At 48.5% G+C, this 13,427-nt stretch overlaps 1 protein-coding gene and 1 long non-coding RNA gene across 2 annotated transcripts in view; both read left to right on the plus strand.

Moving 5' to 3' along the window:
- Positions 1 to 2,795, plus strand: part of FBXO27 (F-box protein 27) — a gene marked incomplete at its 3' end in the record, with an annotated part of 37,941 nt that extends 35,146 nt beyond the window's left edge. Inside the window, exon 6 of the mRNA XM_082231309.1 lies at positions 2,400 to 2,795. Coding sequence (XP_082087435.1) covers positions 2,400 to 2,642 — 243 coding nt within the window. The remainder of the gene's footprint in view (positions 1 to 2,399) is intronic.
- On the plus strand, positions 5 to 1,406 carry LOC309537042. Its single transcript, XR_014221784.1, has 2 exons — positions 5 to 136; positions 1,289 to 1,406. It is a non-coding gene; the product is annotated as an uncharacterized lncRNA (long non-coding RNA).
- Positions 2,796 to 13,427: the final 10,632 nt, after the last annotated feature.

Below are 13,427 nucleotides of genomic sequence, written 5' to 3' on the forward strand. Positions count from 1 at the left end.
GTTATTTGATATCCAAGGCCTGTTTTCCTTCCTTTTGGGATGAAAGATCGTAGGTGCCAAATGGCTGCATGGGAATATTACTGATCCAAATGCAGGTGCAAAGCCAAAACCTGGGGGGTGTAGGCAGAGCAGTGGCGTAGCGTGGGGGGTGTCAGGGGTGCCGGCCGCACCGGGCGCAACATTTTGGGGGGCGCGTTTGGCCGGCCCCCCTCGAGGAAGCGGGAACCTCTCCAAGGCGCAGCGCGCCGTCCGTGGAGGAAAAGAGCCGCGCAGCAGCAGCAGCAGCAGCAGCAAAGCCGGGAGGAGGAGGAGGTGGAGCGAGCCTGCTAATTGCTTGCTGGGAATTACCGTAACTTTCGCTCCAAAACACACACTTTTTTGCTCCTAGAAAGGAAGGGAAAATGCCTGTGCGTGTTACAGAGCGAATGCACTCATGCTTGCTTTACAGCCAGGAGGAGGGGGTGGAGCTGAGGAGGAGGGAGGGAAGGAGAGCCATGGCAGCAAAGCGGGCAGCAGCCGCTTACACGGGAGGAGGGACAGACGGGAGCCATAGCGAGCCGGAAAAAGCGCCGCGTAGCCAGCAGCAGCTGCTGCAGCCTCAGCTAGCAAAGGTCCGTGCGCTCTCTAAACGGAGCAATGAGGCTGCAGAGGGACGGCAGGGCACAGGAGGGCTCTGAGCCACTAGCGCAGTGAAAATCAGTAAAAAAGTTTTTTAAAAGGCTGCTGGGGACAGGAGGGCACGGGATGAGGGAGAGGGGGAAATTACAATTCTCCCAGCGTCTCAGCTGATCCGCTGAGCAGGACTTGGGTTGCAGGGGATTCACCATTAGCTGTGTAAAGCAGCAAAGAGGGAGAGAAGGAGCAAAGCGGGAGAGGAAAGGAGCTGCTTACACTTCTGTAAGTGGCTGCTGTCCGGTTGGCTCCTTTAAAGCAACAGTGCTCTTTCCCTCCCCCCTCCCCGCTCAGCTCTCCGAAAAGCTCCTTCTCCACCCACCCCATGCGAGCTCCTTTTCCCCTTATTAGCCACATCCTTCTCCACCCACCCCACGCGTGTTCCTTGTCCCCTTAGACCCCTCTCCTGCATTATTAGCCACATCCTTCTCCACCCACCCCACGCGTGTTCCTTGTCCCCTTAGCAGTGGCGTAGCGTGGGGGTGCAGGGGGGGCCGGGCGCAACATCCGGGGGTTAGGGTTAGGGGGCGCAAATCCACGGGTTAGGGGGCGCAAATTACTTGCCTTGCCCCGGGTGCTGACAACCCACGCTACGCCACTGAGGCAGAGTTAATAGTGCACTAAAGTGGCATAGCATCCAAAACAGCAAAAGTCTAAATACAAGTGTCGGGTAATATTACTTTGGAGCTAGTTATAATAAAGTCAGAGCATTCAGTTAAAACTGGGTGATCCAACGATTGCTCCTTAAAACAGACTTATTATGAATTCCGGCTACATTCATTGCCAGGTTTACCACTCTCCCCGAAGTGTGGCTGCTTTATAGGGCACAGGGAACAAACCCATGATCTTGGTGTTATTATCTTGTTATTTTAAATGGGAGCATTGAAGGGGACAGAACGGGCAAATTCACATCCCTTTCAGGAACGGGAGCCTCCACCATTGATTGCTTTGCAGCCTCGCAAAGCCTGTTAAATGCTATAACCATCTGCAAGGCGATAAAACGCCTCCAAGAGTGTCCACCTACCCTTAGTTTTAACACTAAACCTTAGCACTCAGATCGCTCGTACAGAGTGTACATGGATGCTGAACAGAAGTAAAATGGACAAGTAAATTACTACAGTGGTACCTCAGGTTAAGTACTTAATTCGTTCCGGAGGTCTGGTTCTTAACCTGAAGCACCACTTTAGCTAATGGGGCCTCCCGCTAGCGCCGCGCCGCCGGAGCACGATTTCTGTTCTCATCCTGAAGCAAAGTTCTTAACCTGAAGCACTATTTCTGGGTTAGCAGAGTTTGTAATCTGAAGCGTATGTAACCTGAAGCGTATGTAACCCGAGGTGCCACTGTACATCAAAACATAAGGGCGATCATGTACTCTAAAGGTAGCCTTCTGTATCGCGAAGCACTCTTATCTGCAAAGACACCAACAATAGTTTTTACTATTTAATCCTGCTCTTGCAAAACTGTTTGAAATCCAAACTACCTGTTAAACCGTCCAGGCACTGGTGTGACCTTGTATGTATCACCATGAAAAAAATCTCTTTAACAGAGGAAGACCGGCTGTACGGAGAGCAACATCGGCCAACCTTGCCTCGGGAGGGAGCGCTGCAAGGCTTTAATTAAAGCAAAGAAGATGCAGAACGCAAGAAACCCGTGGCAAGCTTTCTAAGGTGTTCTGCTTTCCAAGGGTGCTTCTCCTTCACTTTCTGCTCTTCTCTCTGCCTCTGTAGGTGTCCCACGTGTTCAGGAGTTACGGCCCCGGCGTTCGCTACATCCAGCTCCGGCACGAAGTGGTGGACACACGATTCTGGGAAGGGCATTACGGGGCTCGCATCACAAACTCTACGGTGCTGGTAAAACTCTCGCCGGAGCCCCTGCGGTCTCCCACCAGGGTGTTTTTCTCGCTGCCGCCAAAACATATTCCATATGATCCCAGATCACGTTCTTCCAGGTGGAGAAAAATCCTGAAGTGATGAGAGGACGTCGTTGATGGCTTGCAAGGAGGAGTTTTGAGACATAGGAACCTAAACATTTTAAATATAGAGAGAGAGAATTAAAGAAACCCCTTGGGTCCCCTTTACTGTGAAATCAAATAATCCTTGTTTAACTAATGTTCTGGGGTTTTTTTGCACTCTGAAAATTGTTGGGATATTTCCGTTCCACCTTAAAAGGGAGCAGGCTTGTGGGTCACAGAGTCTGCGCATGTCCTGTTAACAGGATGTTTATGTTCTGGTATTCCTTTCGATTTCAGTTGGCCAGAGACGCTGACTGAGAATGGACGTGTTTTCTTTTGTTCTGTTCATGTTCTAAATAAAGTCTGTAAATATGCTCTTCTGCTCTTCTGCGGTGCAAGCTTTTGACTGTGCTTTCTGCTGAAAGAGGGTGCACCAGCCTAGGAATGTGGCTAGGAATTTCCAAAGGCTTTGTGCCCCTAACTGTTGGATCTGCGTGACTACGGGAGGCCGATGGACGTCCAGAACTCCGGCTTGGGAGCTCAGATGGACGTTATCTCCCTGGCAGTTTCCCAACAACAAGGTTTCGGGCCCAGATTCACGGCACCTACAGGAGAGTAAAGCTGCAACAGACTGCGTTTGAGAGGTATGAAGGGGGAAAAAGGGAAAGAAAGGGACGCTTTTCTGTTTTACCTCGGCAAGGAGCTTTTGATCTCCGGCAAGGCTTAATTGGCCTGGGAGCTGTGCCAAAAAGGCTTCGTGATTAATAGCTGCCAAGATAAGGAGTCTTTGAAGGCATAGGGCTCACGGCTCAAGTAAAAAGCTGAGATGGATCTCTTACAGACCTCAGAAACTGCTCCGTGTCCACTAAAGCTGAATGGCCACAACTATCAGACCTGGGCAAGGTACTGTGAGGGCCAGATGAGAAGGCTTGGAGTATGGAATACCGTTTCTGAGAACCCCCCAGCCCCTGTGACAGATGAGTGGAAAGCACAAGATTCGAGAGCCATGGGAATAATTATGCTCTCAGTAGCTCCTGAAGAGTTAATCACCTTGGCTGGCAAGGCAACTGCCCGTGAGATGTGGGACGGGCTAAGAGCCTGTCATCTCCGACAAGAGGCTGGGTCTGTGTTGCTTTATTTCAGAAAGCTGCACAGGAAACGTTTGGAGCCAGGGGAAGATCTTAGAGCCCACGTTTTACAGTTGCAGCATCTCAGACAGGAATTGGCTCAGAGAGGTTTCAATATGCCTGAGTCACTGTTTGCTATTCTCATCCTGGACTCCCTGGATGAAAGCTATCATGCCGTGTCAAGTCAGCTGGCGACCCTCCCTGCGCAAGACCTCACTGCTACAAAGGTCTTGGCGACTTTGCAAAATGAATACGATAGAAGGAATGCAGCTGAGTCGGCTTGTGCGCTTCAGGGGGAGCAAAGTGGGACAGCATTCCAGCCTCCAGGGGCAGCCAAAGCGTTGGCAGCTGTGAAGTGCTGGAACTGTGGGAACCAAGGTCATACTCAGAGGTTTTGTCCAAAGACTGGAAATAAACAGAAGAAAAAGCCTGCAGGTGGCCCGAAGCAGAAGGGGGGTGGAAAGCACGCGCCAGGGAAAAACAAAGCGATGTTTGCTGGCACTGCTTCACCAAAGGCTAAAGGCACGTCTGCTGACCAGGAGCAGCAGGGGGGCAAGCTGCAAAAGCCCACACCGCTTGTGGAAAACAAGGGTTTGCTTGCTGTAAAGACTGCTCCAACAGCCAAAGGCAGCTTTGTTGTTGATTCAGGCTGTACCCGCCACATCTCGAAGGATCGGCATCTCTTTATCTCCTTCAAGCCTCAGGAAGGTGAGATCCACCTGGCTGATGGAAGGACGTTGCAAATTGCAGGAGAAGGGACTGTGAAACTTGCAAGTCTGCACACTACCATCAGTAATGTACTTTATGTTCCAGGAGCGGCGAGCAACTTGCTGAGCGTCCCACAGCTTACTGGGCGTGGTTTTCAGATTTCCTTCAAGAGGAGCGTCTGTGTCATCAGTAAAGGCAAAGAGGACTATTTGCATGCAAAGTTTATGGATGGTTTGTTCCATATAACTTATGACGACACTGTTGTTGTGTCTAATGCTGATTCTTGTTGTGTTGCACAAACTAACAAAGTTCTTCATGCAGGTTGCATTCATGATGCGCATCGAAGGTTTTGTCACCTCTCTTGGAAGGCACTGGCCAAGATGCCAGAGGTGGTTGAGGGTTTGAACATCAAACCCTGTAAATTTCACATGAAATGTGTATCTTGTGCAGAGAACAAGGTGAAGGTTGCTCCAAAAGGCAAGGAGTCTAGCAGGCAGGCTTCCAAACCCTACCAGCTAGTGCACGCAGACCTGGTTGGGCCACCAGCGCCCTCTTTAGGAGGAGCAAGGTACTTCATGATTCTGATTGATTCCTTTTCCAGGTACATTCATGTGTTTTTGCTCGAACAGAAATCGCAAGCGTTTCCGAAGTTTAAGGCATTCTGTGCTTGGTTGAAGAATGTGCACGGTAAACGTATTTCTTGTTTGTTTACTGATCGGGGCGGGGAGTTTACTTCTCAGCAGTTTGAAGCTTTCCTGACTGAGAAGGGAATCCAGCATGACATGTCAATGCCCAGATCGCCATGGATGAATGGTCTTGCGGAGAGAGCAAATCAGACATTGCTGCAAGGGATAAAAACCTTGTTGCATGATGCCAATCTCCCTGATAAGTTTTGGGGGGAGGCTCTGGGGAATTTGGTTTACTCCTATAATCGCAGATTGTCATCACCCATTGGTTGTACCCCCTATGAGAAGATGTTTGGCAAGAAACCCAACACCAAACACATGAAAATCTTTGGTTCGGACATGTGGGTACGCACACAACAAACCAACAAGCTTGGGAAGCGTGGGGCACATGGTTCGTTCATGGGGTACGAAAAAGGTGCATACAGGGTATGGATGACTGACTCTAAATCCATAAAGTTCACAAGGAGTGTTGAGTACAATCCTAAGTGGGGGAAAATGTGGGAATTTTCCAGAGTTACCCAGAGGAGGATGAAGGTGATGTCAAGCAAGCAGCTAAAGATGAGAAAGCTGCTGCTGAAGATGATGAGGATGATGATGAGGATGATGATGAGGATGATGATGATGATGATCAGAGTTCGGATTCCAGTTCAGTGGGCGGCGCTGCTGCTGATGTCAGTGAAAGTGATGACACAGCAGACTACCAGAGCGCAAAGGCCTCAGTCAGACCATCTGATGCGTCTGACAATGAACTGGAAGAACCACTGTTCACCATTGGTCATTTTTCTCCTAAGAAAGAGGAGATGAGTCCAGAAGACTTGCGTCTAGTACGTAGGTCTGAAAGGGCGACCAAGGGCAGACCTCCAAAGAGGTATGCTGATGAGTTTGCTAAGACAGCAACTGCTGTTCTTAGTAGCTCAGAGAAGGTGTGGGAACCTTCAAGCTTCAAAGAGGTTCAGGAGTTAACCTCTAAAAATGCTGAGCCTTGGCTTAATGCCATGAAGGCTGAAGTTGATTCCTTGAACAGGAACCAAACTTGGGAACTGGTACCGGTAGTCCCAGGAATGAGACTGGTTGGCAGCAAATGGGTCTTCAAGGCCAAGACAGACCAGAATGGCAAGGTAGTCAGACACAAAGCCAGATTGGTTGCCAGAGGTTTTTCATAGGTACCAGGACAGGATTACCACGAGACCTACTCTCCCACAGTCAAATATGAGAGCATTCGGCTGATGCTCAAGGTCGCTGCGGAGGAGAAACTGCATGTTTCCCACCATGACATTAATACAGCTTTTTTGTACGGGATTTTGGGGGAGGAGCTGTTCATGCTTCCACCTGATGGGATGCAGATACAGAAGGGAATGGTCTGTAAACTGCGGAAATCCTTATATGGTCTCAAGCAGAGTGCCAGGTGTTGGAACACAAAACTCACTGAGACATTGCTTTCTCTAGGTTTTCACCAGGGCAAAGCTGATCCATGTGTGTTTGTCAAGGAGGAGGGGCAAAACAAACTGTATTGTTTATGTTTTGTTGATGATCTTCTGATGTTTTGGAAGAATCAGGCTTTTTACCAAAGCACCCTAGCTCAGCTGAAGGAGCACTTTGACATGAAGGATCTTGGTGAGGTATCCAACTATCTTTCTCTGCAGGTGGAGAAGGACCAAGCAGGTAATTTTCTGGTACACCAAACACAGAAAATTGCTGATGTATTAACCAGGTTGAATTTGGTTGATGCAAACCCAGCAGACACACCGATGGTGACAGGTTACCAGGTAGACAGTACTGCTGAAGCGTTTTCTGACACAACGCTGTACAGATGCATTCTAGGCAAGATGAACTTCATTGCCAGATGTTCAAGACCTGGCATAGCTGTAAGCTGTAATCTGCTTAGCAGACATGCCAACAATCCTACGGTTCAGGACTGGAAAGCTCTGAAGCGCATAGCCCGCTATTTGAAAGGGACTATGCACTACAGGCTGAGGTTCACCAGTCAGAAGACTGGAGGTCTTGAAATCTTTGCAGATGCAAGTTTTGGAAGTGACACCACGGATGGTACAAGCACTTCTGGAGTATGCTACATGTACAACCACTGCCTGTTTACTATAGATCCCCAAGCCAAACGGAGGACATAGATGATGCCTTCCTGGAACAGATGGCCAAGCATGCAAAAGGAAGGGAGATAGTAGTAATGGGGGACTTCAATTACCCGGATATTTGTTGGACGTCAAACTCAGCCAAGAGCATAAGGTCAAACAGATTCCTCACTGGCCTTGCAGACAACTTCATTGTCCAGAAAGTGGGAGAAGCAACAAGAGGAACAGCCATTTTAGATCTGGTCCTAACCAATGTTGATGACCTGGTTAGTGGGGTAGAAGTGGAAGGATCATTAGGCGCGAGTGATCATGCTCTTCTGAAGTTTACTATACAGCGGAAAGGAGCAGCCAAGCATACTAGGACTCAATTTCTTGACTTTAAGAAAGCCGACTTCATAAAACTTAGGGAAGTGCTGGGTGAGATCCCATGGACAACAATACTAAAAGGAAAGGGAGTTCATGATGGCTGGGAGTTTGTTAAGAGGGAGATACTAAAAGCACAACGTCAGGCAATACCAATGAGACGGAAACATGGAAGGTGCCTAAAGAAGCCAGGGTGGCTATCTAAAGAACTTTTAACTGAATTAAGATTAAAAAAGGATGTGTACAAAAAATGGAAAAGGGGGGAAACCACCAAAGAGGAATTCAAACAAATAGCCAGCACATGTAGACACAAAGTCAGAAAAGCTAAAGCACAGAATGAACTCAGGCTTGCTAGAGAGGTTAAAAGCAACAAAAAAGGCTTTTATGGGTATGTTCGTAGCAAAAGGAAGAACAAAGAAACTGTGGGGTCACTCAGAGGAGAAGATGGTGAAATGCAAACAGGGGACACAGAAAGGGCTGAACTACTCAATGCCTTCTTTGCCTCAGTCTTCTCCGATAAAGAAAACAATGCCCGACCTGAAGAATTTGGAGCAAATGATTCAGCAAAGGAAACACAGCCAATGAAACATTGGCTCTGGATCCATTCCAGTCTGGCTTCCGCGCTGGTCATGGGACCGAGACGGCTCTGGTCGCCCTAACAGATGACCTTCGTAGACAGCTGGATCGAGGCGGGTCAGGGCTGCTGATTCTTCTAGATCTATCAGCAGCTTTCGACATGGTCGATCACGAACTTTTGGACCACCGCCTTACCGACGTGGGGATCCAGGGCACAGTCCTTCAATGGCTGCGCTCGTTTCTCTCTGGTCGGGGACAGAGGGTGGCGCTTGGGGGGGAATTGTCATCGCGCCACTCCTTGGTGTGTGGAGTACCTCAGGGCGCGATACTCTCCCCGATGCTTTTCAACATCTTTATGCGCCCCCTCGCCCAGCTTGTTCGGAGTTTTGGGCTGGGTTGTCATCAGTATGCCGATGACACCCAACTCTATCTGTTGATGGATGGCCATCCTGACTCGGCCCCAGACACACTGACCAGATGTTTGGAAGCTGTGGCTGGATGGTTACGTGGGAGCCGGTTGAAGCTAAATCCTTCGAAGACAGAGGTCCTGTGGCTGGGACGGGGCGATATGGGATTGGGGGGGCAACTCCCATCTCTTGCGGGGGCGCAATTAGTGCCAGCACCGTCCGTTAAGAGTTTGGGTGTAATCTTCGACACCTCCCTTTCCATGGAGGCGCAGATTGCAGCTATAACAAAGGCGGCATTTTTCCATCTCCGCCAAGCTAAGCAGTTGGCTCCTTACCTCTCTCGCCCTGACCTAGCCACTGTGATCCACGCGACGGTCACCTCCAGACTGGATTATTGTAACTCGCTCTACGTGGGGCTGCCCTTGAGACTGACCCAGAAACTCCAGCGGGTGCAGAATGCTGCAGCGAGACTCCTTACGAGGTCTTCGCTGCGAGATCACATTCACCCGGTGCTATACCAGCTGCACCGGCTCCCGGTGGAGTACAGGATCAGGTTTAAGGTGCTGGTTTTAACCTTTAAAGCCCTATATGGCCTAGGACCCTCGTACCTACGGGACCGCCTCTCCTGGTATGCCCCACAGAGAAACCTACGGTCTTCAAATAAAAACATCTTGAAGGTCCCAGGCCACAGAGAAGTTAGGCTGGCCTCAACTAGAGCCAGGGCTTTTTCGGCTGTGGCTCCGATCTGGTGGAACACTCTGTCACAAGAGACCAGGGCCCTGCGGGACTTGACATCCTTCCGCAGGGCCTGCAAGACAGAGCTGTTCCACCAGGCCTTTGGCCAGGGCACAGCCTGACTCCCTCCCTCGGCAATCTTCGCAGAGCTCTGGCCCAATGGTTGCTAGTGGCTTGAATTAATTAATTTTTATAATGAATGATTTTAGAATGTTGTTTATGTTGTACCTTTGTACTGTTTTATTGTTGTTAGCCGCCCTGAGCCCGGCTTCGGCTGGGGAGGGCGGGATATAAATAAAATTTATTATTATTATTATTATTATTAATAACTAAGGAGATAGTACAAGAATATTTGGCTAGTTTAGATGTATTCAAGTCTCCAGGGCCAGATGAACTGCATCCAAGAGTATTAAAAGAACTGGCAGATGTGATCTCAGAACCACTGGCAGTCATCTTTGAGAATTCCTGGAGAACAGGCGAAGTCCCGGCAGACTGGAGGAGGGCAAATGTTGTCCCTATTTTCAAAAAGGGGGAAAGAGAGGACCCAAATAATTACCGCCCAGTCAGTCTGACATCAATAGCAGGGAAGATTCTGGAGCAGATCATTAAGCAAACAGTCTGTGAGCACCTAGAAAGGAATGCTGTGATCACCAATAGTCAGCATGGATTTCTGAAAAATAAGTCATGTCAGACTAACCTGATCTCGTTTTTTGACAGAATTACAAGCCTGGTAGATGAAGGGAACGCAGTGGATGTAGCCTACCTTGATTTCAGCAAGGCATTTGACAAGGTGCCCCATGATATTCTTGTAAAGAAGCTGGTAAAATGCGGTCTTGACTATGCTATGCTACCACTCAGTGGATTTGTAACTGGCTGACTGACCGAACCCAAAGGGTGCTCATCAATGGTTCCTCTTCATCCTGGAGAAGAGTGACTAGTGGGGTGCCACAGGGTTCTGTCTTGGGCCCGGTCTTATTCAACATCTTTATCAACGACTTGGATGATGGACTCAAGGGCATCCTGATCAAATTTGCAGATGACACCAAACTGGGAGGGGTGGCTAACACCCCAGAGGACAGGATCACACTTCAAAACGACCTTGACAGATTAGAGAACTGGGCAAAAATAAACAAGATGAATTTTAACAGGGAGAAATGTAAAGTATTGCACTTGGGCAAAAAAAATGAGAGGCACAAATACAAGATGGGTGACACCTGGCTTGAGAGCAGTACATGTGAAAAGGATCTAGGAGTCTTGGTTGACCACAAACTTGACATGAGCCAACAGTGTGACGCGGCAGCTAAAAAAGCCAATGCAATTCTGGGCTGCATCAATAGGAGTATAGCATCTAGATCAAGGGAAGTAATAGTGCCACTGTATTCTGCTCTGGTCAGACCACACCTGGAGTACTGTGTCCAGTTCTGGGCACCACAATTCAAGAAGGACACTGACAAACTGGAACGTGTCCAGAGGAGGGCAACCAAAATGGTCAAAGGCCTGGAAACGATGCCTTATGAGGAACGGCTAAGGGAGCTGGGCATGTTTAGCCTGGAGAAGAGGAGGTTAAGGGGTGATATGATAGCCATGTTCAAATATATAAAAGGATGTCACATAGAGGAGGGAGAAAGGTTGTTTTCTGCTGCTCCGGAGAAGCGGACACGGAGCAATGGATCCAAACTACAAGAAAGAAGATTCCACCTAAACATTAGGAAGAACTTCCTGACAGTAAGAGCTGCCAAGGAGTGTGGTGGAGTCTCCTACTTTGGAGGTCTTTAAGCAGAGGCTTGACAACCATATGTCAGGAGTGCTCTGATGGTGTTTCCTGCTTGGCAGGGGGTTGGACTCGATGGCCCTTGTGGTCTCTTCCAACTCTAGGATTCTATGATTCTATGATTCTATGATTCTATGTTTGACTGGTTGTGCAAGAAGCAGACAACAGTAAGCCTAAGTTCCTGTGAAGCAGAACTCAATGCTCTGTCATTTTCACTCATGGATTGTGAATGGTTGGTGCAACTGTTTAAGGACATCAGGGTGTCTGTGAAATGTCCTATACAAGTGTATCAAGACAATAGATCGTGTTTGGCTTTGCTGAACTCCGAGAGTTGCAAGCAAAGAACCAAGTACTTGCAGATTAAGCTACATCGTGCAAGAGAGTGTATTCAGAAAGGACTGATTCGGGTGTCCTACATGGCAGGAAATGAAATTCCTGCTGATCTGTTGTCTAAGGTTGTTAACAGAGAACAACTTAAGGTTTATGTACAAAGGTTGCAATTGGGTTGAACCACAGGTACTACAGGTTACACGGAAAGGGGGAGGATGTTGGGATATTTCCGTTCCACCTTAAAAGGGAGCAGGCTTGTGGGTCACAGAGTCTGCGCATGTCCTGTTAACAGGATGTTTATGTTCTGATATTCCTTTCGATTTCAGTTGGCCAGAGACGCTGACTGAGAATGGACGTGTTTTCTTTTGTTCTGTTCATGTTCTAAATAAAGTCTGTAAATATGCTCTTCTGCTCTTCTGCGGTGCAAGCTTTTGACTGTGCTTTCTGCTGAAAGAGGGTGCACCAGCCTAGGAATGTGGCTAGGAATTTCCAAAGGCTTTGTGCCCCTAACTGTTGGATCTGCGTGACTACGGGAGGCCGATGGACGTCCAGAACTCCGGCTTGGGGGCTCAGATGGACGTTATCTCCCTGGCAGTTTCCCAACTTAAGTTCACAAGAGACCTTGAGAAAAGGCTGTTTTTTAAAATGTTTTATATTCTATTTTTTTGGTTTCTATTCTTTTTTCAATTTACTATAATAATATCTCTCTCTCTCTCTCTCTCTCTCTCTCTTTCTCTCTCAATAAATATTAAAAAGATTTGGCTGGTTCTTTGAAACACTGTGAATATTCTGCTTGCTGCAACCGCTCTCTCTCTTAAGACAACCATGCTAGTCTTAAAATATTAAAATGTTTGTTCTTTGGGCACCCAGCCAAGCAGATCACTAATGGAAGAAAAATGGAAATTGCCCGTTGACCGCAAACCTCTGTAGGAAGAGATGGCTGGAGGACACTGCGCGTGGGATATCTTCTCCCCCACCAGACCAGTTGGGCCTTTCAAAGTCTTCTGCCCCCACTTCTGGGGCAGGATCCATCCAAGATCTAACTAGGGACCATGCCTGAGACAAAAAAGGCCACGGTGACCGTACCCAATAATAATAAAAAAATTACAGTAAACCACAACAGACAACCAGGACAATTAAAATCCACGAATCCACACTCTGTAAGACTTGAGTGAATGCAAAGGGGAGGAAAGAAGTTGGCGAATGTCCTCGGCTAGGGGTTGCCATATTTCGAAGAGCAGAAAATTAGGACACATTTGCCGACTTCTAGTTTTAACTGTGGATCCCTATGACGAGACTGCTCATGAAAGAAAGGACATGCCTTGGAAACACAGGACAATATGGCAACCATACAGCCTCCAGCCCACAGAAATTCCTTGTCAGGAGTGCATGCAGGAGCCAGGTCCTGTGGCCAGTAGGACTTTGCAGGACAGGGACCTTCCTAAGTTTGTTTTGGAGAGGCAAGGTGCGGCCGCACAGGTGAGGCCGATTGATAACTTGCTGCACCTGGTGGCAAGAGCCGGGAAGGAATGTAAGGTCAGCATTTCCCTTTGGCTCTTTGCCACTGTAACACGTTCCCTGCCTTGCTGTGTTTGGCTCCTTCCTTCCTGATCCTCGGACCCTTGACTTCGTGACTCCTTCCATCCTGATCCTCGGACCCCTGACTTCGTGACTCCTTCCTTCCTGATCCTCGGACCCTTGACTTCGTGACTCCTTCCTTCCTGATCCTCGGACCCTTGACTTTGTGACCCTTCCTTCCTGATCCTCGGACCCCTGACTTCGTGACTCCTTCCTTCCTGATCCTCGGACCCTTGACTTCGTGACTCCTTCCTTCCTGATCCTCGTGTTGGTTTCTGCTCTCTTCACTGTGCAGCGAAGTGCTTGTCACAAGACAATGTTTACATTCCACAGTCAGAGTACTGTTGGGTTTTCCCACGGGAATGGGAAGCTGGATGTGACGTACACTGGTTTCCTGTTTTTCACTGTTCTCTCAGTGTTCTTCGTTCCGAGGAGA

Source organism: Podarcis vaucheri, assembly GCF_965113315.1.
Source record: "Podarcis vaucheri genome assembly, chromosome: 7".
Classification (NCBI taxonomy): domain Eukaryota; kingdom Metazoa; phylum Chordata; class Lepidosauria; order Squamata; family Lacertidae; genus Podarcis; species Podarcis vaucheri.